Genomic DNA, 23,953 nt, shown 5'->3' on the forward strand with positions numbered 1-23,953 from the left:
CTGAGCTGAGGACTCCAGGTAATGGGGAGAGAAATCCTGAGGAGGGGGGGGATGGGGGTCCTGAGCTGCTGCGGGGCCGGGAGGGTGCAGGATCCGGCCCCTGGGGACGTTCCCAGGAGCTCCCTTGGGGAGAGGAGCGGGGGCTGAGCATGGATGGAGATGGAGCCGGTGGTCCCCGCCTGCATCCAGGGATGGGGCGGCCCAGCTCCTCGGACATGTCCCGTCCCCCAGTGCCCCATCGCCCTGGGAGCGCTGGTTCCCAGTCAGGTGAGGAGTGGGGGAACTGGGATGCTGGAGGGAGCAAGGCTGGGAGAGGCGGTCTGCCAGAAAAACGGGGGGGGGGGGAAACAGGGACCCTCCTGCCTGCCCCCCATCCCCAAGCTGCTCCGTGCAGGCTCGGGCTTAGTCCTGGACGCAGGGACCACCCCCGTGCTGCCACCGGGGGGGGGGGGGGGGGGAACCCACCACCCCATTTTTGTCAAGGCATCCCCAGAAAAAGCATCAAAACCCCGGCAAGAAGCATTGCCCAGCGGATTTCCCCCACTTCGAGGGATTTTTGGGTTTTTTTTTTTTTCCTTCCCCGCAGAGGATTTTTCGGGAGCCCTGAGCGAGGAACGGAGGGAGAAACCTTCGCTCTCCCGGCCACCGGCACCTCTCCCCGCCATGGAGCCGTGGGTGATGCTGGACCCGCGGCAGAAAGCCCTGTACCGGGACGTGATGCAGGAGAGCTACGAAACGCTGATGTCCCTTGGTAAGCACGCCCCCCCAAAAAATCCCCTTTCCTTCTCCTTTAACATTCCCCCTGGTGTTTTTTTCACGCGCTCTTTATTTTTATTTATTTATTTATTCCCCCCCCCGTCTCTGCCAGGGAAGCAAAGGCATCACGAGCGGGATGGGAAGCGGGGAGGAGGAATCCAGGCAGGTTTTGGGGGGGGATTTCCCCAAACCCCAGCCCTCTCCTTAATATTTTCCTGTAGAAAAAAAATTATCGATCCCTCCGCATTTTTTTTTCTTTAATTTCCTTTTTTTAACTGGGAGCGCGGGCCGTGGGGCGCGCTTAGCGCCTCCGCGCTCCCAGTTCAAACTGGGCTCAGGTCTCCCCCATCGCATCTCCCTTCCTCCTCTCTGGGAGACCAAGTTTTTTGGGTTTTTTTTTTTTTTTCTTTTGGGGGGGGGGGGGAATCCCGTTCCTCGGTTTCAGTGCCACCCCCTGCTCGGGCGAGGGCCGCGCTCTCCCCTTTTTTTTTGTTTCCCCTCCCGTTTCCCCAGCAGCACAGGGGCTGGTGAGCGAGAAAGCGGCGGCGGCAGGAGCGGCGGCGGAGAGCGGTGAGGAGCTCGGGGCGCGCTCCTCCCGCGGCCCCCAGGAGAAGGGGAAGACCCTCGGCTCCAACAGGCGGAAAACGAAGCGCCCGGACAAAGCCGCGCCGCGCGGCGCCGCCGCCGAGATGCCCAAAGCCGCGGCGCTCCCCGAAACGGACTGCGCCAAACCCCTCCGCGGGGCGGCCGGCAAGGGAGCGGCGAGGGAGCGGCCGTTCGGCTGCGCCGACTGCGGCAAGAGCTTCCCGTGGGCTTCGCACTTGGAGCGGCACCGGCGGGTGCACACCGGCGAGCGCCCTTTCGGCTGCCCCGAGTGCGGCGAGACGTACAGCCAGAGCTCCCACCTCCTCCAGCACCGCCGCACCCACGCCAGCGACCGGCCCCACAAGTGCGGCGACTGCGGCAAGCGCTTCGCCGGCGCCGCCGAGCTGGCGGCTCACAACCGGGGCCACGCCGCCGAGAAGCCCCACAAATGCGGCGACTGCGGCAAGGGCTTCGTCTGGGCGTCCCACCTGGCCCGGCACCGGCGGGTGCACACCGGCGAGAAGCCCTACCGCTGCGCCGAGTGCGGCGAAAGCTTCAGCCAAGGCTCGCACCTCGCCAAGCACCGCCGCAGCCACACCGGCGAGCGGCCCCACCGCTGCCCGGCTTGCGGCAAGACCTTCTGCCAGAGCTCCGACCTGGCCCGCCACCGCCGCACCCACCTGGGCAAGAAAGCCCTGCGCTGCGGCGACTGCGGGAAGCTCTTCCGCGCCGGCCCGGCGCTGGCGCGGCACCAGCGGTGTCACCGGCGGGAGCGCGCCCACCGCTGCGCCGACTGCGGCAAGGGCTTCGTCTGGGCGTCCCACCTCGAGCGGCACCGGCGGGTGCACACGGGCGAGCGCCCCTTCCCCTGCGGCAGCTGCGGCGAGCGCTTCGCCCAAAAAGCCCACCTCCTCCAGCACCGCAAGACCCACTCCCCCGACCGGCCCTACCGCTGCGGCGACTGCGGCAAGCGTTTCGGCGAGGCTCCCCCTTTCCTCGCCCACCAGCGGGGCCACGCCGCCCAGAAGAGCTACACCTGCGGCGAGTGCGGCAAGGGCTTCCCCTGGGCCTCCCACCTCGACCGGCACCGCCGCGTCCACACCGGCGAGAAGCCCTACGAGTGCCCCGAGTGCGGCGAAGCCTTCAGCCAGAGCCCTCACCTCACCAAGCACCGCCGCACCCACCTCCCCAAAGCCCCTTCCCCCCTCGCCCCGCAACCCCTGCCCCTCTCCAGGACCTGGTTGGCGGGGGGGAAGCCCCGCGGCGCCGGCGGCGAGGAGCCCTGAAGGACCGAGACCGACCCCCCCCCCCCCCCTCCAGGCCTTGTCCCCGCGGCGGACGCGGAGGGAGGACCGCGGCCGAGGGAGAACTCGGCTTGGGGACAAATCGGGCACCAAGCGACACTTCAGGGGCGGAAGGCGGCCCCGGGGTGGGTGACAGCCAGGCGTTGGGGTGGGATTTCTCCAGTGTCTCCAGCGGCGGTGGGTGGAGGGTGCCCGCTGCCAAGGGGGACGCCTTGGCGGGGGAGAGGGAGCCTCTTCCCGCGGGAAACGGCGCTTTCCCCCCCCCCCCCCCCCCCCGCGGGGGTGGTTCTTGTGCCAAACCACGGCGGGGTTTGTGCCCGCTCCTCGCGGCCGTGCCTGGCTGGAGAGGGGGAGGCCGCGCGTCCCCCCGCCCCGAGGTGGGAATAAAGAGGGAGCCCCGTGACTTCCGCAGGCGCCCGTGTCCGACCTTCCTTGCGCTCCAGCCCCGGGCTCCGTCCGCTTTTCCCTCCTCCTGGTAGGAACGGCGGCGAGCGCCTTCTCCCTCCGAAGACAAAAACACGCCGAGACACGTGAAAAGGTTGTTTGGTTTTGGGGTTTTGTTTGTTGGGGTTTTTTTTCCTTTTTTTGTGTTTTTTTTCTCTTTTGCTGAGCTACCTTCTACTGCATCACCTGCTTCCCCCGCCGGAACCCGGCCTCTCCACCCTCGCCAAATTCCCGCCTCGACGCTTCCCAAACCGCCCTCGGCACAACCTGATTGGGGGGGGGGGGGCGGGAGGAAGCAGCGGAGCTGGTGACCGACGCGGGTTCCCCCGTGGCTCTTTTTCTGAGACGTTCGCCCCCAAAATCCCCCTCTGGAAGGGGGGGTCCCTGGGCGATTTTTTTTTCACCGAGGGGTCCCCTCCCCTGTGCCCAAGCTGGGTTGCCCCCTCCTTCGGCCCCCCCACCCCCCCCCTGCCGCCAATGGTGGGGCAGAGGATGAGGAGGGTTCGAGGGAGAAGCGTTGTCTCCCCACCGCCCCAAACTACCCCCCAGCCCTCCCCAAATCCAGCCCCAGCTTCCCCTGTCCCCCCCCACAAAGCCCCTACGCTGGTTGCTACACACCCCCCCGAGCACACACCGCTCACCCTCCCCCCCCCTCCCCCCGTGTCCCCTCCCCACCACCACTTCAACCCACCCTGACACCCCCCCCCCCACCCCAGGGTACCCTGGGCACACACCCCCCCCCCAACAGCCCCTTCTGGGGAAGGGGGGGATACACACACAGGCCAATCCCCCACCTTGGCCATGGGGTGTCCCCGAAAGGAGGGAGGGTGGCTCTGAGCACACACCCCCCCCCCGCCCCCCGCCCCCCTCTCAGGAGCTGGGGGGGGGCAGGGAACCCCAGGGCTCCTGGGGGGCAGAGGCATCGCTTTGCAGGGCGTCCCCCTCCCCAGGTCTCCACGGCACGGCGGGGGGCGGCAGGAGAGCCTTGGCAGCCCAGCCCCTGGGGGCCGCGGAGGACGAGGAAGAGGAGGAGGAGGAGGAGGAGGAGGAGGAGGAAGGCACGGGGTGCTGCTGGAAAACGGTGCTGGGCTCTTCGGGCCAGAGCTCGGCGGGGGTGGGCGTCCCCCCTCGCCTCTCGCCCTCCCACCACGCAGGCGGCAGCAAGGAGAGGGGGCTGCGGCCCCCCGTGCCGGCCCCGGCGGCGGCGGCGGCGTGCAGTCGCTGGTGAGCCGCCAGGGCCGTGCCGAGGCCGAAGGCTTTGCCGCACTCGGGGCAGACGTGGCGCTTCTCCGGGCCGCCCTGGGCGTGGGCGCGCTGGTGCCGGTTGCGGTGGGAGCTGCGGCCGAAGCGCTTGCCGCAGTGGGCGCAGGAGAAGGGTTTCTCGCCGGTGTGGGTGAGCCGGTGGCGGTCGTAGTGGGAGCTCCAGGTGAAGCCTTTGCCGCAGACGCCGCACTGGTAAGGTTTCTCGCCCCGGTGAAGCCGCCGGTGCCGCTCCAAGCCGGCCGGCGCGCTAAACCCTTTGCCGCACTCGGGGCAAGCGTGGGGCCGGCCCGGCTGGGCGGCGTGGGTGCGGCGGTGCGCCAGCAAGGTGGAGCTGACGGCGAAGCTCTTGCCGCACTCGCCGCAGCGGTAGGGCCGCTCGCCGGTGTGGACGCGGCGGTGGCGCTCCAGGTGGGAGCTGACGGCGAAGGCCCGCCCGCACTCGCCGCAGCGGAACGGCTTCTCGCCGGTGTGGACGCGGCGGTGGCGCTCCAGGTGCGAGACCCAACCGAAGCTCTTCCCGCAAGCCCCGCACGGGTAAGGTTTGCCGCCCGCGCCAGCTTCCTCGGCGGGCGCCGGCGGGGTTTTGGCTTGCCGCTGCCGGGCGTGGGTGCGCCGGTGCTTGGCGAGGGCCGAGCCCCAGCGGAAGCGGCGCTCGCAATCCGGGCAGGCGTAGGGCCGCTCGCCGGTGTGGACGCGGCGGTGCTTGAGGAGGTTGGAGCTGTGGCCGAAGGATTTGCCGCACTGCTCGCAGCGGTAGGGCCGCGGGGGGCTGCCGGCGGGTTCGGCGCCGGGCGGCAGCGTCTGGGTGCCCTTGTGCTTGAAGCGCTGGGGGTCCGTCTGGTGGTTGAGGCGCTTCCCGCAGTCGGCGCATTTCTGGGGGGGCGGCGGGGGCTCTTCCTCCGCCTCGCCGTCCTCGCCGTCCTCCTCCTCCTCCTCGGCGGCGGCGGCGGCGGCGTGGGTGCGCATGTGGCGGTCGAGGTGGGAGCTCCAGGCGAAGGCTCGCCCGCACTCGGCGCACTGGAAGGGCTTCTCGCCGGTGTGGATGCGGCGGTGGCGCTCGAGGTGGGAGCTCCAGGCGAAGGCTTTCCCGCACACCCCGCACTCGTAGGGTTTCCCACCCAGGTGGCTCTTCTGGTGCCGCTCCAGGGCTCCCGGGTCGGCGAAGCTCCGGCCGCACTGCGGGCAGCGGTTGGGTTTCTCGCCGCCGGGCGCGTGGGTGCGTTGGTGGGTGAGCAGGGAGGAGCTGACGCTGAAGCGGCGCCCGCAGTCGGGGCAGGCGTAGGGCCGCTCGCCCGTGTGGACCCGCTGGTGGATGGTGAGGTCCGAGCGCTGGATGAAGCCCTTGCCGCAGTCGGGGCACTCGTGGGGGCGGTCGCCGCTGTGGATCTTCTGGTGTTTCACCAGGGCCGACTTGTGGCTGAAGCTCTTGCCGCACTCGCCGCACGTGTTGCCCGGTGGGTTCTCGCCCGGTGCCCCGCTCCCGGTCGGTTTGGCCCCGGAGGGGCTCGGAGGATGCTCCTCGCCCGCAGGTTTCACCCCTTCGGGCTCTTTCTCAGAAGCTTCTTCTCGAGGAGGGTCCCGCTGCGCTCCTGCTCCGTGCTCTGCGGGGCACCAAGAGAGACGGGCACAACCCAGGCAGGAGACATCACCTCTCCTGGGGGCTGGGAGGACGGGAAAGGGGCGGGAAAAGGAGAGCCAGGAGGGATTCCTCCTCCTTTCTGGTTTTTCACTGCACAAGCTCTTCCAGGGAAGCGCCTCCAGCAGAGGCATCTCCAATCCCCACCCCTCCTCTCTGCCGCCACCACGGACGTGGCGATTCACCCGCCGCCACCTCCACTGCACCTCCGTGGGCCGCTCCAGGAACGGGGCTGCCTAGGAAGGGGATCCCTCCTTTCCCTTTCGGCCGGGACACCCCTCTGGCATGACGGTCTCTCCTCCCCAGCGTCCTTCTTCCACGCCAAACCGGGGCTGGCGGTTCGGGGTACGGCGGCAGCCGTTAAGGGGGGGGGGGGGGGTTGGCCATTTTTGGGGGGGGCGGAGGGGTCCCCGCTTGCTGGAGGTGAACCCAGGCTTTTTCACCGCCGCGGTCGAGGCGCGAGCGGACGCTCACCTGCAGCCGGGGCCTCCCTGGGCACGTGGAGATCCAGGGCTGTAGATTCCCCGCCGTGGTCCAGGCGGGAGAGCAGGTCGGGCTTGGAAACGGGGAATTCTGGGGAAAAAAAAAGAAAAAAAAAGAGGGGGGGGGGTGTGGATGAGCAACATGGGTCGGGAGGGTCTGCCCTCCCCAGCACCCCTCGCACGAAGACGCGAGGATCGAGCGAGCCGGATCCTCCGTCCACCCGGAATTCCCGGCTCCTCACCCAGCGCCATCAGCGTCTCGTAGCTCTCCTGCATCACGTCGCGATAGAGGGCTCTCTGCCGAGGGTCCAGCAGCACGTACGGCTCCATGGCTGGGGCCGCCAGCCCCCCTGGAAGACGGAGGTGACACCCCCACCCCCCCCACCCTGTAAGCAGAGCCCTCGCCAGCCGCCGTCCCGTCCGTTGGATGCAAAACTCTCTATTTTATCGACCTGTGGGTTCTCCAGTCACCAAATCGATTATTATTCACCAATAATCTAACAGAAAGGCTGAGCTGAACCACAAAACCGGGGGGCAGGCGTACGGACAGGCGGCGAATAAACCCTCCCCCCCTGCTTTAGCCCACCACGTATTTTCCCCGATCCTGCAGGAACTTTGTACCCTCTGCTTCCATCAAACCGAAGCCTTTTTATTTTTATTTTTTTTTTTTTCCCCAAAAAAAAGTTAACGGGGAGGCGGAAGCAGAAGGGGAAAACAGCTGCAGAGCGAGTGATTCCTTTTAAAAAAGAAAAAATATGTTAAAAGAAGGAGATAAAACCCAGCCCGTGAAGAACACGTTCCTGTCACCTGCAGGCGACGCCGGGCTGAGAGATCCTCACCCGAAAATTCATCCCATCAGGTTGTCTCGAACAGCTCATTCCCACTGCACCAAACCCTGGGGGCTCCTCCCCAGGAGCCTTCACCTCCCCAGGGACTCCCGCCCCAAATTTTACATCCTTCCCCCCCCCCAAAAAAAAAAAAAACCACCCCAGAGCAATCGCTCCTCCTTCTCAAAAAGAGAATAAATCACCCAGTTATTTCTCCACGCAAATCTCGGCGCTTGGGGGGAAAACATGAGTTTTCCCAGCCGGAGGAGGAGGGTTTGGCGCTCTCCTTTGCAAAAAAAAACCAAAACCCCAAACAACCCATTTAAAAGCAAATTACCACCCCTCCCCCGACCCTTTCCTCATCCTCCTCTGCGCATTACGATCCCCATGCGTGGGCTGATTCATTTTATTTATTTTTTTTCTTTTTTTCCTAGCAGCAGAGCTGTTACGATGGAGGAGGTGAGTTGGGAAAAGGTGGATTTGCAGAAGGTTGTCACTGACTTACTGGTGCCAGGAATAAAAGGGCGATCTCAAGCACGGGCTGTCGATTCCTCCTGCAATTTTTGCCTCTTTTTTTCTTTTTTTTTATTTTTTTTTTCTTTTTTTTGGAAGCCCCCACCGGCATCTCAGCCTGCTTCACTTACTCCTCGGTAGTTTGCCATCCTGCTCAGGAAAAAAATAAGAATAAAGGGGTCAACACCGCACACCCCCGCGGACACCTCCGTTCCCGGCCCCTCTGATCATGAAACCCACCCGCCTGAACGAAGCGAGGAGGGGGGGAAGGACGGCGGAAAGACAACGGGGATGGGGTTTTGGGGGGGTTTTTTGTTCTTTTTTTTTTAAATTATCCACTCCCCCCCCCACCTCCCTGTGGATGAAGAGCATCCAGGCACCGAGTTTAAGCCCGGTGTGTGCGTGGGTACCCTGGGGAGGAGAGCTGGAGGGAGAGGAAGGGAAGGATGGAGGGGGGAAGGAAAGGGATGGAAAAAATAAGGAAAAAAAAAATAAAAGGAGCCATTTTCCGCTCCTTCTCCGCATCCAGAACCAAACCTCCCCGTTACCTGCAGTCTCTGGCTCGGGAGGTGCTGTCGGCAAAGCTTGGAGGTGCCCCCCCCCCCCCTTCACTTTTTCCCCTAGGAAGCCCCTTTTTCCCCCCAAAAAAATGGGGGTTTGGGGGGGTGTGTGTCCCCCGGGGATGCGAGGGCCGAGGCCGCGGTGTGAGCGGGGAGCCGGGTCCCGCTGATATCCCGAGCGATAAGAGTTAAAAAAAAAAAAGAAAAAAAAAAAAAAAAAAAAAAGGGGAAGGAAGGAAGGAAGGAAATTTAAAAAAAAAAAAAAAAAAAGGAGGGAAAAAAAAAAAAGAAAAAAGCGGGGAGAAAATTGCTCCGCACAATTGGCAGGGCCCTCTGGCGGCAATAGCGGCGGCATCCCTGGGCGGAAATTAAAAAAAAAAAAAAAAACCAAAACAACACAAAACCCACAAAATGCTGTCCTGGTGAGGGTGGGTTGGTTGGGTTTTGGTTTTTGGGTTTTTTTTTCTTCGAAATGTGGGAAAAAGGATGGTTTTGTGGGTCGCCTGGCCCTCTGTGGGGACGGGGATGTGCCCCCCCGGGAGGGATTGTCCTCACCGAGGGCGGCCGGAAGCGCAACCCCATGAATTTATTGGTTATAAACCCATTAGGGACCACTTTGAGGCCAAAAACCTTAAGTTTGGAGCCGGGGGGAGGGTGCTGGGGGAGGTTTTAGCAAGTGTGGGCTGAGGGAAAGGGGGCTGCTGGTCAGCAGAAATCCTCCCGTCCCGGCGGCCATCACGATTCCTTCCAGCGGGGGAAAGGGTCTGGTTTTGGGGTTAAAACGGAGGGTTTCTGTTAACGGAGGGGGCTGCCCGTGCTTTGGGGGTGTCGGGCCAGCGAGGGGCACGGCCCAAACGTGTTTAAGAGCCCCATGATGGGTTTGGGGATCAGAAAGGGGTCAAAAATGTCGTGCACCCCCCCCCCCCCCCCGGGGCCACAGAGGCCCTTTTGGGGGGCTTCGCCCCCTGGCAGGGCCCGTCGCCTTGGCAACACGGCCTGGCTGCCCTCACCTAAGATGGACCCCAGGGCTTCATTCCCCCCCCCCCCCGGGGCCATCTTGAGCAGGGCCCTCCCGACGGCAAGGGGAAAGCCGCGGCCATCTCGCCCCGTTTGCCCCCGACCGCCCCACGCTGAGGAGGAAGCCGCAGCCATCTTCCTTTTCGCCCTGCCTGAGGGCGAGGCTGCCATTTTGGAAGAGGGCAGGGGCGGGCCCGCCATTTTGGAAGCGGGCGGGGGGGCCGCCATTTTGGAAGCGGGCGACTCCCCTCTGAGGCGATCCCGACCCGCAGGCCCTGAATCAGCGTTTTTTTCACCCCAATTTCTGCCCGGCGCAACCCAGTCGCAACGTTTCCTGCAAGTATTTCATCCCCAATGCAAGAAACGATCAGGAAAATGTAAAGAAAAGCAGAGAAATGGGGGCTTCTTGCCGCCCCCCCCCCCCCCCCCCCCCCCGCAGCAAGAGGGACGCTCCTGGTAGGGATTATAAATTTGGGGAAGGGCTATTCCGTGGGTGCAGGGAGGTTTTGGGTGAATTTTCCCTGAATTCAGGTCCACCGAGCCGGCCCGTGACACCCGTGGTGATGCAGCAGAGGGGCCGATGCTGTGAAACACCCCCCCCCCCCCCCAAATCCAGCTTCACACCAGAACCCCCCAGTTCAGTGACTGCCAACCCCCCCAAAAAAATGGGTTTCTGAAGGAAAATCCACGGGGAGCTCCTCCCATTTCTTTTTTTTTTTTTTTTTTTTTTTTCCCCAAGATTTAATCCTTTACGCTGCTGGGTGGGCGATGGGCGAGCGAGCCTGGGGCAAAACTGTGCCCTTTTTCCACAAAAAAAAGCGTTCATTTTGAGGCAAAACAGGCTGCCTTGAGGGGCTGCCGTCCCCCCCCCCCACCCTATAGGCACCTATACGTGTCCCCCCCAACATCCTATAAGGGACAGCCGGGATTTCCCCCCCCCCCCCCTGCCCCCCAGCAACCTATAGGGACAACCTGCCCCCTGGCACCCTATAGGGACAGAGAGAGACGCCTTCTCCCCCCCACCCCAACACCCTATAAGGACTCCCTCCCCCCATCCTATAGGCACCTATACATCCCCCCCAACATCCTATAAGGGACAGCCGGGCTTTCCACCCCCCTGCCCTCCAGCAACCTCTAGGGACAAAGACGCCTTCTCCTCCGCACCCCAACACCCTATAAGGACTCCCCCCACCCCAACACCCTATAGGCACACCCCCCCACACCCTATAGACACCTATACATCCACTCCCCCCCCCCCTCCATCCTATAAGGACCCAAACACCCGGACTCCCCCAGCACCCTATAGGGACAACCCCCCCCCCCAGCACCCTATAGGCACTACTGCATCCACCTCCCCCAATATTCTATAGGGACCCAGACATTCGGGCTCCCCAGCCCCCTATAGCGCCCCCCCCCCCCCCAGCCCTGCGGGTCGCGCATGCGCATGCGCATCCCCCCCCCCCTCCCCACAGAGGAAAAGACGCAGGCGTCTTGGCCCCCCCACCCCCCGCACCTCTTTTCGCCCCGCGCAGGCGCCGCCCCGCCCCTCCCGCCCGGCAGACGGGCGGTGGAGCGGGCGCGGAGAGGAGCGGGGAGGCCGTCGCTGCCGGGGAGCCGCGATGGAGGCCCCTCCCGCTCCCCCCGCCGTCCCGCCGGCTCCCTGCAGCGCGGCCCGAAGCCTGCAGGACGAATTGACGTGCCCGGTGTGCCTGGAGTACTTCAACGACCCGGTGTTGGTGGCCGAGTGCGGGCATAACTTCTGCCGCGCCTGCGTGACCCAGTGCTGGGAGGACTCGGCGCGGCGGCTTTGCTGCCCGCAGTGCCGGGAGCCGGTGCCGCAACGGCTTTTCCGCCCGAACCGTTCTCTCGGGAACATCGTCCACATCGTCCGTCAGCTGGGCTTACCGCCGGGCCCCGCTGAAACCACCGCCGGGGCCTCCCGCCCCCGCTCCGCCTCTGCCCGCCGCCGCTCCTCCCGGCCCGCCGGGGCCTCCTCGCTGCCCCCGCCACGGGGAGCCGTTGCGGCTTTACTGCGTGCAGGATCGTCGCGCCGTCTGCGTCGTCTGCCATCTTTCCCGCGAGCACCGCACCCACACCGTGCTGCCCGCCGAGGAGGCGGCCCACGCCGCGGAGGTCAGTGGCGGCGGGAGGGGGGTGTGGGGGTTCACTGGGACCCCATGGCGGGCGCTGTAGGGAAGCCCCCCCCCGGGGGATGGCAGGGGGCTGGGAAGCACATACCGGCAGCGGCAAGGACCGCCCCCCCAATTTTGGATTGGGGGGGTGTGGTGCAATAGGGAGCCCCCTCCCGGGGGTGGGATTGCACCGGGAGCCCACGCTGGGGGCGGTAAGAAACGCCCCCCCCCCCCCCCCCCCCCGGGAAGGAGAATACTGGGGACCCCCCCCGTGATGTTGGGGTGCAATGAGGACACACCCCAGGGAGCCCTTTTTGGGGGTAGGAGGCCACCCCCCGAGGATGGGGGGGTGCAATAAGGAGTGTTTTTTTGCGAAGGGAGAGCTGGGGACACCCCCCCTTCATACACACACCCCGAATTAGGGGTGCAGTAAGGACACCCCACGGGGGTGGGAGGGCACCGGGGAACCCCCTCCCCACGGGAGGCAATGCATCTTGGGTGCGAGAGGGACAACACCCCCCCCTTGTGTCCCCGGAGTTTAAGGTGCAATAGGGGCACCCCCGTGCTCTGTACCCCCTCATTCATAGGTATGTGGGGTGCAGAATGGGGCCCTCCTGGGGACCCTCTTCCGAGGTGGGTGCTCCCCCCATACAGCGGGGCAGGATACGGGGTGCAGTAGGGACTCAAATCATTCCCCCCCCCCAAACGGGGACACCCCCCTGGAGTGGGAGCTGACCCCATATAGTAGGGCAGGGATGGAGGAAGGTCCCCAGTTGCGAACTGGAGCTGGGTGATACTGGGCAGATACTGGGAAAGGGGGGGGGGGGGGTCGGACAACATCTCCGGTGTGAAATAGCACTGAACTGGCGTGGGGAATCCCTGGGGGTCGTGTTGAGGGTGCGAAACACCACGAGGCACCCCAAAATCCGCAGCTCCCGCTTCCCTGGGCAGAGCATGGAGCTCCTGGAGGGGGGAGGGGGTGTATTTTTTTTTTTTTTTTAGCACCGAGCACAAAATGGAGCAGGAATTCCCCCAGGAATGGCTTTTAAAACCCCCCCCCCCCCCCCAAAAAAAAATGAAAATAAGGGCGGTTGAGCACCGTGACGCAGAGCAAATATGGAGCCCGGCCTCCGGCACCGCTCGATCTCCACCGAAACCACCATGGCCACGAAGAGGAGACACCCCCAGTGTGTGTGTGTGTGTGTGCAGGGGGGGGCTCTCCCTGGGGGAAATAATTATTAATTAGTAATTAAGAGGCACGTGAGTGGGACGGCGTGACGCTGAGCGGCTTCCAGGCCTCGTTTCTGCGGCGAGGGTGGAGGAAAACCAAGATGCCGGACGGGGGAGCGGATGTTTTACTGCGCAGCGGCAGCAGGAGGAGGAGGAGGAAGAGGAGGAGGAGGAGGGTGGCAGCGGGGGTGATCACGGTGGATCCGTTAATCCCTGGGCTGATCGGTTGTCGAGCCAGGGAGCGTCAGAGGGGGTTGTTTTTTAAGGAGTTTTGGGCTGAAATGGCTGCGGGGGCCCGGTGGCGCCGCCCTCGCCATCTTCCCTGGCCGTGCTCGCTCTCAGCGGGAAGCTCGACCTCAATTTGGCATCTTTTCCCCCCGCCAAATTCCCCAAATTTGGGATCTTGGCCTTTTTTTAGGACCGCGGCATCTTCAGCTGCTCAGGTTGTTGCTCTTTTGCTTTTGGTTTTGTTTTTTTTTTTTTCCCCCTCATTAATCCACTTTTATACTTTTTTAACAACCGATTGTTGCCCCTTGGGGGCTGCTGGCGACCCTGGGGTGTGTTTTTTTTTCCTGATCTTTGCTTTTTTTTCCCTGATCTTTGCTTTTTATTTCTCCTGCCCTTCGCTTTCATGGCGAAACCCCGCGCTGCCGTGAGGCGTGGGGCAGCCCCTGAGCGGCCGAATCTCGCTTTATTTGTGAAAGCTCTGCCAGCTCTGCCGCTGCTCGCTCCCAGCAGCCCTCCTGCGCTTTGTTTCGCGTTGCTAGGAGCTCCCCTGGCTTCCCCAGAGGCCAAAATGCCTTAAACGAGGACGGGCACGACGGCGTTTCCCACTAAATAAGCTGTTAATAAACTTAACGAGCAGCGCGGAGGCCGCTGGTCCTCCGCCTCGGTGGGGTTCAGGCTGATATTGGGGTGTCTCGACAGGGCTGGGATGGGGGTTTTGACGTGGTGGGACTCGGGGGTTTGTGTTTGCAGCTGTGCCCTTACAGGGAGCTAAAATTGGCTTTAATATTGGGGAGGTTTTTCGAATATTGGGGCTTTTTTTTGCCTTCTTGCCTTTTCTTTGTCCTCCTGTGCCTGGCTCCCGGCTGCTCAGGGGAGGTTTTGGGGCTGGTTGGGGAAGGTCGTTGGGCTTCCTTGGCCAGCAGCGAGGGTTTGAGGGTAACGGGGAGGGGTGTGGTGGTGGCCTGACCTCAGTTTGGGTTCGTGGTGTCCTCCGGCTTCACCAAAAAAACCTCCGCATTTGGTGAAATTCGGCCGGTTCCAGCAGCTGCGCTGGAGGGAACCCCCCGCCGTCCCTTCCCTCCCTCTTCCCGATCCCAAACGGGGCGGATTCCCGACAGATCTCTCCTCCCAGGAGGTGCCCCAGGAGCACTTGAGCTCCCTGAGGAAAGGGCGTGAGGAAGCCAAGGCTGAGCGGGAGAGGCAGAGCGAAGACTTGCTGGTGAGTGCCTCGGGGCGGGGGGCAGGGGGGGGGTTCCCCAACACACCCCCCTTCCCGGCGGTTGGGCTGACACGGGATGGGGGGGGGTTTCCCCTCCGTTTTGGGGTTTTTTTTTTGCAGAAGGCAGACAGAAGTGGAGAGGGCAGAAGATCGTGGCCGAGTGCAAGGAGCTCCGGGGCTTCCTGGAGGAGAAGGAGCAGCTCCTGCTCTCCCGCCTGGAGGAGCTGGACAGGGACATCGTCAAGAGGAGAGACGAGAGCGTCTCCCGGCTCTCGGAGGAGATCGCCCAGCTCGATAAACTCCTGGGCGAGCAGGGGGGGAGAGAACGGCCCGGGAAACCCCGCGGGGCAGGTGAGGCTCCTGCAACTGGTCCTCCCAGGCCAGAGGTGGAGCGGGGTCTAAAAACCCGGGAGAGCTGGGGGGCTGGGAGCCCCGGGGTCTAAAAAACCCGGGAGAGCTGGGGGGGCTGGGAGCCGCGGGGTCTAAAAAACCGGGAGAGCTGGGGGGGCTGGGAGCCCCGGGGGTCTAAAAGCCGGGAGAGCTGGGGGGCTGGGAGCCCCGGGGTCTAAAAACCCGGGAGAGCTGGGGGGGCTGGGAGCCCCGGGGTCTAAAAACCCGGGAGAGCTGGGGGGGCTGGGAGCCGCGGGGTCTAAAAAACCCGGGAGAGCTGGGGGGCTGGGAGCCCCGGGGTCTAAAAACCCGGGAGAGCTGGGGGGCTGGGAGCCCCGGGTCTAAAACCCCGGGAGAGCTGGGGGGCTGGGAGCCCCGGGGTCTAAAACCCCGGGAGAGCTGGGAGCCGCGGGGTCTAAAACCCCGGGAGAGCGGGGGGGGGGCCTGGGATCCCTGGGGACAAAATCCCACCTCCAGGGGGGCTGGGGAGCCCCTGGACTGGGAGTCAGGCGTTCTGACGTGCTGCAGGGACTGTTTCTTGCAGCGGGAACCCCAATTCCAGCCCCGCTTCGGGGGGTAAAATCGCTCCCTGCGGCCGGTGAAGCTGCTTTGGGGCTTCCCCTGGGTGCCGAGAACTCGGAAACACCCCAAAAAAAACCCCCCCATCCCGAACGCTTTGTTCCGCCGTCCTTGCCGCGAGCCCGGGACCCTCGTGGGTTTTGCAGCTCGATGGCCATCCTGGTTTTTCTTAATTTCTCTAAAAAGCAACGTGGGCTTTGGGGGTTTAATTTTTTTTTCCCCACCCACAGTAAAAAAAAAAAAAGGGGGAAAGAAAAGAAAAACCATCATTATAAGCGAATTCCGGCGCCGCCGTGCGTTGGAAACAGCTGCTGGGCGCCGATCCCCTCAGCGGAGCAGCCGTGGGGCCAGGTTTGGGGAGGGTTTTGGAGGACGGGAGGGAGCGGAGAGGCTCGTACTGACCAGCTGCTTGTTTGTTGGTTTGGTTTTGTTTTTTTACCTTTTCCCTCTCTTTTTCAGGGTGTCGCCCCAGCTGGAAGCAGGTGAGTGAACCTGGCGCCTTGCTGGGTTAACTGGGAGGCTTGCACCGGCAGCAGAGCTGGTGTTGCCTCTCGTTTGGAGTTTTTTACTTGGGGTTTTTGGGGGTTTTTCCCCCCCCCCCCAGAGGGGACCTAATGTTTCTTTCTCCTCCCCAGCTTCGAGAGCTGGATGTTTTGCAAGCCGGAGGCTGGTTTCACGGAGCTGGAGAAGAAACTCAAGAGCTTTTCCCAGAAGAGCGCGGTGCTGAAGGAAGTCTTGCTGGAGTTCAAGGGTGAGTGCTGACCCTCAGAAAGCCGGCGCCTCCGGAGCTCGGCTTTAAAAAGACGAAATTCAGCTTCAAAATACACGAGCTGGGCTCTTGCCCCTCCCTTGGGCTTCCTGGGAAAACTCTTTTTTTTATTACTGGAGCGGCTGCTTCTCCAACAAACCAAAGGCCCCGTTGGCCTGAAAAGCAGCGCTTTCCCCTGGGATTGCTGGCGGGGAGCGCGGCTGGCTGCCCCCCCGGGGGCTCCCCCCTGCACGGAAGGATCTAAATTTCCTCCTTCTCTCCCCTCAGAGAACCTCCGGTTCGAGCTGGAGAACGACACAGGTGAGCGCAGCGCGGCTCGGTTCGGGGGGGCTCCGACCTTGGGCTTTGCGAGGTTTCCGGGGGGAAGTTTCAGCTTCTCCCTGGGGGTGTCTTGAGAATGAGACCTTTGGGGTGAGGAGAGGGGGAAAAGGGGGAGAAATGTCTCGGGTTTAAGACTTTTGGGGTGAGGAGAGGGAGAAAAGGGGGAGAAGTGTCTCGGTTTTAAGACCTTTGGGGTGAGGAGAGGGGGAAAAGGGGGAGAAATGTCTCGGGTTTAAGACCTTTGGGGTGAGGAGAGGGGGAAAAGGGGGAGAAATGTCTCGGGTTTAAGACCTTTGGGGTGAGGAGAGGGGGGAAAAGGGGGAGAAATGTCTCGGGTTTAAGACCTTTGGGGTGAGGAGAGGGGGGAAAAGGGGGAGAAATGTCTCGGGTTTAAGACCTTTGGGGTGAGGAGAGGGGGAAAAACTATTAGTGCTGCCAAGGGCAGGGGGGAAAAAACCTCATCCTGCTGCCGGGAGAGTCCAGGAAAGGCGCAGCCCTCGAGTTTGTTGGGAAACCCCGGGGTCAAGAGGACCCTCCCAGCACCCCGTCGGCTCCAGGAGCCCTTTGGCCACCGCTGGTGGGTGCGGGGCTGGCTCAGAGCCGGGCTTGGCCACCTCCAACCTCCGCCTTCGCTGCTGGTGGCTCAGGGACCCTCGTCTCCGAGCCACCCTCCGCCCTCTCCCCGCCCTCGGACACGAGGGCGTTTGTCCTTCTCCTCCCCGGCCCTCGGTGGGCGACTGTTTCCGCCCCAAAAATGCCTCTTCCAGAGCGAGGAGGGGGCTCGGGCGGGGCGGGCTGGTGGCTTCCCGGCCGTTCCTCCGCTCTCATTCCGAAGTCGGAGCCTCATCTTCCTCCCCTTGCGGCTCGTGGGGTGCGGGAGGCGACTCTCCCGGGGCCAGAGGCGATGAATCCCGCGCGAGGGTGGGTGGGAGAAGCGTCCTCCGCCCTCACCCTCCGCGGGGCGCTTTTTTTTTTCCCCCACCCCCCTTTTCCCAGGCGATCTCTCCCTGGACCCCGACACCGCCAACCCCTACCTGGTGCTGTCGGAGGACAAGAGGAGCGTGAGGCTCCGGAGCGCCCCCCAGGAGCTGGCCGGCCAACCCCAAGCGATTCGATTACTCCTTCTGCGTGCTGGCGGCGGAAGGTTTCGTCGCGGGGAGGCACTACTGGGAGGTGGAGGTGGGAGACGGGGAGAGCTGGGTGCTGGGGGCGGCCCGCGAGTCCGTGCGGAGGAAGGAGAAAAATCGACTTTGCGCCCGAGGAAGGGATCTGGGCGGTGGGGCTCAACTGGAAGGGGAAGAATTGGGATCAGTATCAGGCTTTCACCTCCCGGAGACGCCCCTGTCCCTGTGCGAGAGGCCCCAGGAAGATCGGGGTGTACCTGGACTACGAAGGGGGGTGGGTGGCGTTCTACAACGCCGAAAACATGGCCCCCATCTTCACCTTCACCGCCGCTTTCACCGAAAAGATCTTCCCTTTCTTCTGGCTCTTCTACGTGGGCTCCTCCTCTCCCTTTGCAATTGACCCCCCCCCCCCGCCCCCCGAGGTGACCTGCAAGTAGCGCCCCCTCCTCTCCCCTTCCCCCCACCCCGCTTGGAGGACCCCAAAACTCATCGTTGTCCCGGGTTTGGCTTTGAGGTTATATTTTGGTTTTCTTGTTGCATTTTAAAGGTGTTTTTTTTGGGGGGGGGGTGTCCTTGGTACCCTGAAATACCCCCTGGGGGCGTCAACTGTTGAGGGGGGCGGCTCGAGTAGCCTCTATGGGGGGCTGTTTCCCGCCCCGGGGGGGGCGGTTTTCCCGCCCCAGGGGGGTCGTTTCCCCCCTTCCCCCCGTCCTGCCGTATAAAGCGACCCCTATATTTTGGCCCAGTCGAAGTCAGCTGCCCCCACACAAACTGGGATGGAACTGGGGCGGCGGGGGGGGGAGGAAAAAAAAAAAAAAGCCACTTTTGGGGGTTTACCACCCGATTGAGCCGCCTCCTTCCCCGCAAAACCCCCGCCCTGGGGAAGCTCAAGAGCCGGGCAAACCTGCGGGAGGAGGAGGGGGTACCCCCCACCCCCAGCCCCCCCCGTTTCCCCACCCCCCTGCTCTGCAGGTCCCCTCCCTGCCCCCTCCTCGCTTTTCTTTCCCCCCCCCCAGGGCCGAGCCCCTTCTCGCGCTGCCGCTAGAGCCAAGAGAGCAAAAACCCTCCGCCACGTGTGTGTGTGTGTCCCCCTCCTCTCCCAAAAAACGAGCGGCCCCGGTAGCTCCCCCCCCCACCCTCCCCCCCAGCCCTGGGGAGGGAGGGGAGCGGGGGATTTGGGGTGAGGTGACCCCCACCAAAGCCGGCGGGGGGGGGGGGGGGGGGGGGGTTGTAGCTTGGAGGCAGAGCCGGGGTCTCGGCCTGGAGTCGCTCGCCCTTGGCGGGTTTTTGGGGTTGGCTCTGGGGAAAAGTTGGGGGGGGGGGGGGGGGTTGCTCCCCCCCACCCCCCCCAGAGGGAAAGCCCAGTTGTGGGGGTGGGGCAGGGGGGGTGTGGGGTTGGGGGGGAGCCTTGTTTTTAGGTGTGATCTCGCGCGTGCTTATACCCCCCCCGCCCGCCCTCGTGTCCCCCCGCGATGCTGTTCTGTCTCTGCCCTGTCACTGTTTAGTGGGGAAATAAAAGTTGCTGTTGCAAGGAAAAAAAAAAACCAAAAAAAAAAACCAAAAAAAAAAGGGTGAAAAAAACCCCAAACCCCAATCTGACGGTTTGGTTATGCTTTTGGCGCCGGTTTTGGGGATCCAAGCCCCTCTTGGGGGTTGGGTTCGGTCCCGCCGCCTGCTCCGAGGGGAGCGGAGCTGGGGACACCTCGTCCCCATCCTGCCTTTTTTTTAGGGGGGGGGGAGGGGGCAGCAGGATTTGGGGGTCTCGGCGCAGGGGTGGAGGGTGGGGTGGGTTTCGCCCAGCCGGGGGGGGGCAATCCCCACCCCACACCCCCCCCCAAGCCCGAGCTTTGAGCCCTGCGCCCTGGCCCCGGCTCAGGCTACCTGTGAGTTTAATTTCACGTTTAAATTGGCTTTTTAAATGCCCCAAAAGGCCCATTTGGGGAGGTTTAAGGTGTGGCCCCCCCCCCGCCCCCCGCCCCCCGGTCAGAAGCGTGCAGGCAGCAGCTCCCTTTTCCCTCAGAGCTGCAAGAAAAGGTAAAAGAAGAAAACACGACGTGTGAAAGAAACCCCCCGGGAGCAAAAGGACGTGAAAACCTTTCACCGAGACCCTTGGGGGGCAGAGGAGGAGCCGGGGGCAGGGGGGGCAGCGGTGCTGGGGGTTTGGGGGGGGGGGGGTGTCTTTGTGGCTCCAGCTGCCCTTCACCTGGCAGCGTAGAGCCCCTTTTGGGGGGGAAAAAGCCCTTTTTGGGGGGGGGGAAGAAAGCCTTTTTTTTGGGGGGGACCCATCCTTTTTTGGGGGGGGGGAAACGCCCTTTTTTTGGGGGGGGAAAGCCCTTTTTTGGGGGATAAAAGCCCTTTGGGGGGGAAGCCCTTGTTTTGGGGGGGAAAAAAAAGCCTTTTTTGGGGGGGGGAACTGTCCTTTTGAGGGGGGGAAACGCCCTTTTGGGGGGGGGGAAAGACCCTTTGGGGGGGGGGGAAGCCCTCTTTGGGGGGAGAAAAAAGCCCTTGTTTTGGGGGAAAGAAAAGCCCCTTTGGGGGAGGGTAAAAAAGCCCTTTTTTGGGCAGAAAAAAAGCCCCTTTGGGGGAGGGTAAAAAAGCCCTTTTTTGGGCAGAAAAAAAAGCCCTTTTTTGGGGGGGGCAGAAAAAAGGCCCTTTTGGGGGGCAGAAAAAAGGCCCTTTTGGGGGGCAGAAAAAAGGCCCTTTTGGGGGCAGAAAAAAGGCCCTTTTGGGGGGCAGAAAAAAAGGCCCTTTTTTTGGGGGGGGGGGGGGAAAGCCCTTTTTGGGGCGAAAAAAAAGCCCTTTTTGGGGGGGGAAAGTAGCCCCTTTTGGGGGTGGTGGAAGCCCTTCCCTGAGGCAACGCAGCCCTTCTGCAGGTGACCCCAAACCACGCGGGGAGAGGGTGGGCGGAGGGTGGTGCTGCTGCTGCTGCCCCGTGGTGTCCGGGGGGGAATTTTGGGGGCCCCCCTTCCCCCCCCCCCCCCCAACCCCCCCCCCCCGAAATTCCCCCCCAATTCCTGCTCCGAGTAGAAAACCACTGAGCAGCCGGAGAGGCTACTTCTCCCTCGGCTGGGAGCTCGTGGAGCCCTCACAGCCCCGTTTTTTGGGGGTCAGTTCCTTCGTTATCAGTGCTCCGAGCCGACAGCGCGGACGGGGCGGACGCTGGGATCCAGCCCGCGTTGCCCCCAGGAACAAAAACCCACCTCAAACACCCATCGTCGCCCCAAAAACGTGCTCCCCCCCCCCCCCCCCAAGTCCTCCTTGAGGGCACAGCCTGACGGGTAACTCCTCCAGCCCAGCCAGCCCCGTTTTGGCTCCCCGATTCCCGCGGGGCGCCCCGCTGCGCTCCGTCCTTCCCCTTTATCTGGGTCAAAACCACCCGGTGGGGCTTTTTTGCTTTTTTTTTTTAATTCTTTATTTTCCCTGATGAGCCGGTGACCTTCGAGGGCTGCCTCGAGATGAACAATCCTTTCCCAAAAAGGCTCAATAAAAGGCAAGAGGTCGTTACCGGCGTTGGGGAACCGTCCCCCGGATCAACTCATCCCCGGTTCCGAGGCTACACTGATAAACCCTCGATCCCTTCCACCTACTTCTGCCCTAAAACCGCCTTTTATTTTATTTTTTTTTTAGGCCACCTTTGGACTTGGGGCGGAAATTTCACTCTTCTGCCTCTTTTATCATAGAAACTCGGCGCAGAGCGAGGGGAAAACCCACTTTTACACCAAAAAAAAATCCGTTTTTTGGGTTTTTTTTTTTTATTGAGGACCCTGCCAGCGACTTTGGTGGCGAGAGGCTCCCCCGCCTGCGAGCTCAAAGCTGGGTTTTGGCAGAGAAATCGGGGGTTGGGTTCCACACCCCCCCCCCCTCCCCGGGAAACGCCGATCCTTGGTATTTTTGGCACCTGCTGCCGCGGTGGGGGGCTGGGGGGGGGGGGGGGGTGTCCTTGCCCCATCCCGCTCTCCGGTTTCCCTCCTGGGCGATGATGCTACGAGTCCATCCCACCCGCCCTCGGGGCTCCCCGGGGTCCTCCCCGAGGACCCCCCGATATTCAACCGAGGCTGCGCCGGGAGGCGGCGCCTCCTCCGCTTCGCCGCCGCCGCTCGCCGGGGCGTCCCCGAACCCCCCCCGGCTTCCGCGGCCGACGCTCCGGGGGCCTCCGGGGGCTCCAGCCCCGCCGGCCGCTGCCCCCCCTCGCTTGGCGGGGGTCCGCCGGGCGCTTCGGGGTGGCTCTTGCTTTTTGTGAGCCGCGACGTTGTCCTTCTTCTCGAACTTCTTGCCGCAGAGGTCGCAGGAGAACTGGTAGAAGGAGTCGGCGTCGTGTTTCTTCATGTGCCAGTTGAGGAGGCTTTCTGGCGGCAGGTGAAGCCGCAGATCTCGCACCTGGGAGGGGAAAAAAAAAACAAAAAAAACAAGGAGCGGGATTGTTTTGAGGCAAAAGGATTCAAAAGGAGGAAGGAAGGAAAAAAAAAAAAAAAAAAAAGGATTAAGCAGAGGAGGGGAGGACGGGCCCCGCGTCATCCCGACGCCGCGATTTGACGCCGGCTGCGGGGCTTCGGCGCACCCTCCGGGGCGAGGAACGGCAGCGCCCTCGTTCAGGGGTCCCCCTCGTTCAGGGGTCCCCCTCGTTCAGGGGTCACCTTTGTTAAGGGATCGCCCTATTAAGGGGATCACTCTCGTTAAGGCGTCGCCCTCGTTAAGGGATCACCTTTGTTAAGGGATCGCCCTCGTTAAGGGATCGCTCTCCTTAAGGGATCGCTCTCCTTAAGGGATCGCCCTCCTTAAGGGGTCACCCTCCTTAAGGGGTCCCCTTTGTTAAGCCATCGCCCTCATTAAGGGATCCCCTTCGTTAAGGGATCCCCTTCGTTAAGGGATCCCCTTCGTTAAGGAATCCCCTTCGTTAAGGGATCCCCTTCGTTAAGCCATCGCCCTCGTTAAGGAATCCCCTTCGTTAAGGAATCCCCTTCGTTAAGGGATCCCCTTCGTTAAGGGATCCCCTTCGTTAAGCCATCGCCCTCGTTAAGGAATCCCCTCGTTAAGGAATCCCCTTCGTTAAGGAATCCCCTTCGTTAAGGGATCCCCTTTGTTAAGGGATCCCCTTCGTTTAAGCCATCGCCCTCGTTAAGGGATCCCCTTCGTTAAGGGATCCCCCTTCGTTAAGGGATCCCCTTCGTTAAGCCATCACCCTCGTTAAGGGATCCCCTTCGTTAAGCCATCGCCCTCGTTCCGTCCCAGCTTATTAAGCTCCTTTCAAACCAACCCCCAGCCCCGAAGCTGCCGGCTCGGAGCGCAGCCAGCGCCCCCCGGCGGAGGGGGGGGGGGGGGGTCCCGAAACCTTCAGGCCAAGCGAAAAAGAACCCCCCGTGCTCTCCCCCCCCCCCCCCCCCCGGCGGGGAACTCGGGGACCCCGCAGCGGGAAGCGAAACGGGGCTCGGAAGGAAACGCCCGCTGCCCGCGCGGGGCGTCCAGCGGTCGCGTGCCTGGACGACTGGGACTTACTGGAGGGGCTTCTCCCCCGTGTGGATGCGCCGGTGGATGATCAGGTTGCTGCTGGTGCGAAAGGGAACCGGGCGCAGAACTCGCAGATGTAGTCCCGCTTGTCTGTGGGGCAGAAGAAAGAGAGAGAGAGAGAAAAAGAAAGATCAGGGGCTTGGGGCAGAAGAAAGAAAGAAAAAAAAGAAAAAATTAGGGGCTTGGGGCAGAACAAAGAAAGATAAAAAGAAAGATGAGGGGCTTGGGGCAGAAGAAAGAGAAAAAGAAGAAAGATTAGGGGATTGGGGCAGTAGAAAGAAAAAAAAAAAAGAAAGATCAGGGGCTTGGGGCAGAAGAAAGAACAAAAAAAAAAGAAAGATTAGGGTCTTGGGGCAGAAGAAAGAAAGAAAAAAGAAGAAAAAAGAAAGATCAGGGTCTTGGGGCAGAAAAAAGAACAAAAAAAAAGAAAGATTAGGGGCTTGGGGCAGAAGAAAGAGAGGAAAAAAGAAAGATTAGGGTCTTGGGCAGAAGAAAGAAAGAAAAAAGAAGAAAAAAAGAAAGATGAGGGCTTGGGGCAGAAGAAAGAGGGGAAAAAAAAGAAAAAGAAAGATGGGGGGCTTGGGGCAGTAGAAAGAGAGAAAGAAAAAAGAAAGATCAGGGTCTTGGGCAGAAGAAAGAAAGAAAAAAAGAAGAAAAAAGAAAGATCAGGGTCTTGGGGCAGAAGAAAGAACAAAAAAAAAAAGAAAGATGAGGGGCTTTGGGGCAGAAGAAAGAGAGGAAAAAAAGAAAAAAGAAAGATGGGGGGCTTGGGGCAGCCCGGAGGAGGAGTCGGGGGGCTTTCAGGGTGCGTTTTAGGAGGCGGGATGCTTGCCCAGCGCCGAAAGGGAGGTGATAAAGGAGCGGGCGGGAGCAGATCTCGCGGGAAGGTCTCCCAGGGATGCGAGGAAGGGGGAGGGACGTGGGTAGGGTCGGCTGTAGCCCCGCAGAGGTGGAGGGGAGGGTGCCGGGAGGGGCAGACACCCCCCGCGCCGCGGCGGCCGACTCACCGCTGTGCAGTTTCTCGTGCTCCTTGAGGTGCTTCTTGAAGTTGAAGGACTTGCCGCAGCTA

General features: G+C 62.4%; 4 protein-coding genes across 4 annotated transcripts in view; 2 read left to right on the top strand and 2 right to left on the bottom strand.

Moving 5' to 3' along the window:
* Positions 1-6,800, bottom strand: part of LOC104342229 (uncharacterized) — a gene marked incomplete at its 3' end in the record, with an annotated part of 145,339 nt that extends 138,539 nt beyond the window's left edge. The window contains exons 1-3 of the mRNA XM_086481354.1: positions 6,713-6,800; positions 6,463-6,561; positions 4,395-6,013 (exon numbers count right to left, since the gene is read on the bottom strand). Of these exons, the coding sequence (XP_086337480.1) occupies positions 4,395-6,013; positions 6,463-6,561; positions 6,713-6,800 (1,806 nt within the window). The remainder of the gene's footprint in view (positions 1-4,394; positions 6,014-6,462; positions 6,562-6,712) is intronic.
* On the top strand, positions 664-4,317 carry LOC104350329 (uncharacterized). The gene is made up of 4 exons (XM_086481353.1): positions 664-751; positions 1,273-2,534; positions 2,662-2,770; positions 4,040-4,317. The coding sequence occupies exons 1-4, from the start codon at positions 664-666 to the stop codon at positions 4,315-4,317; spliced, it is 1,737 nt and encodes a 578-aa protein (XP_086337479.1).
* Positions 6,801-11,006: 4,206 nt separating the features above from the next.
* On the top strand, positions 11,007-18,104 carry LOC104340027 (E3 ubiquitin-protein ligase TRIM7). The gene is given in 11 exon segments (XM_086481361.1): positions 11,007-11,309; positions 11,311-11,520; positions 14,110-14,200; positions 14,320-14,507; positions 14,509-14,538; positions 15,625-15,647; positions 15,801-15,916; positions 16,202-16,234; positions 17,252-17,346; positions 17,348-17,494; positions 17,496-18,104. Coding segments are annotated over 11 exon segments (1,557 nt in total). The 3' UTR covers positions 17,817-18,104.
* Positions 17,982-23,953, bottom strand: part of LOC147412463 (zinc finger protein 692-like) — a 14,818-nt gene continuing 8,846 nt past the window's right edge. Inside the window, 6 exon segments of the mRNA XM_086481355.1 lie at positions 17,982-18,109; positions 18,217-18,283; positions 18,516-18,553; positions 21,569-21,614; positions 21,616-21,719; positions 21,722-21,756. Of these exon segments, the coding sequence (XP_086337481.1) occupies positions 17,982-18,109; positions 18,217-18,283; positions 18,516-18,553; positions 21,569-21,614; positions 21,616-21,719; positions 21,722-21,756 (418 nt within the window).

The sequence above is a fragment of the Leptosomus discolor genome, unplaced genomic scaffold (genome assembly GCF_034619465.1).
Source record: "Leptosomus discolor isolate bLepDis1 unplaced genomic scaffold, bLepDis1.hap2 HAP2_SCAFFOLD_117, whole genome shotgun sequence".
NCBI classification, from domain to species: domain Eukaryota; kingdom Metazoa; phylum Chordata; class Aves; order Leptosomiformes; family Leptosomidae; genus Leptosomus; species Leptosomus discolor.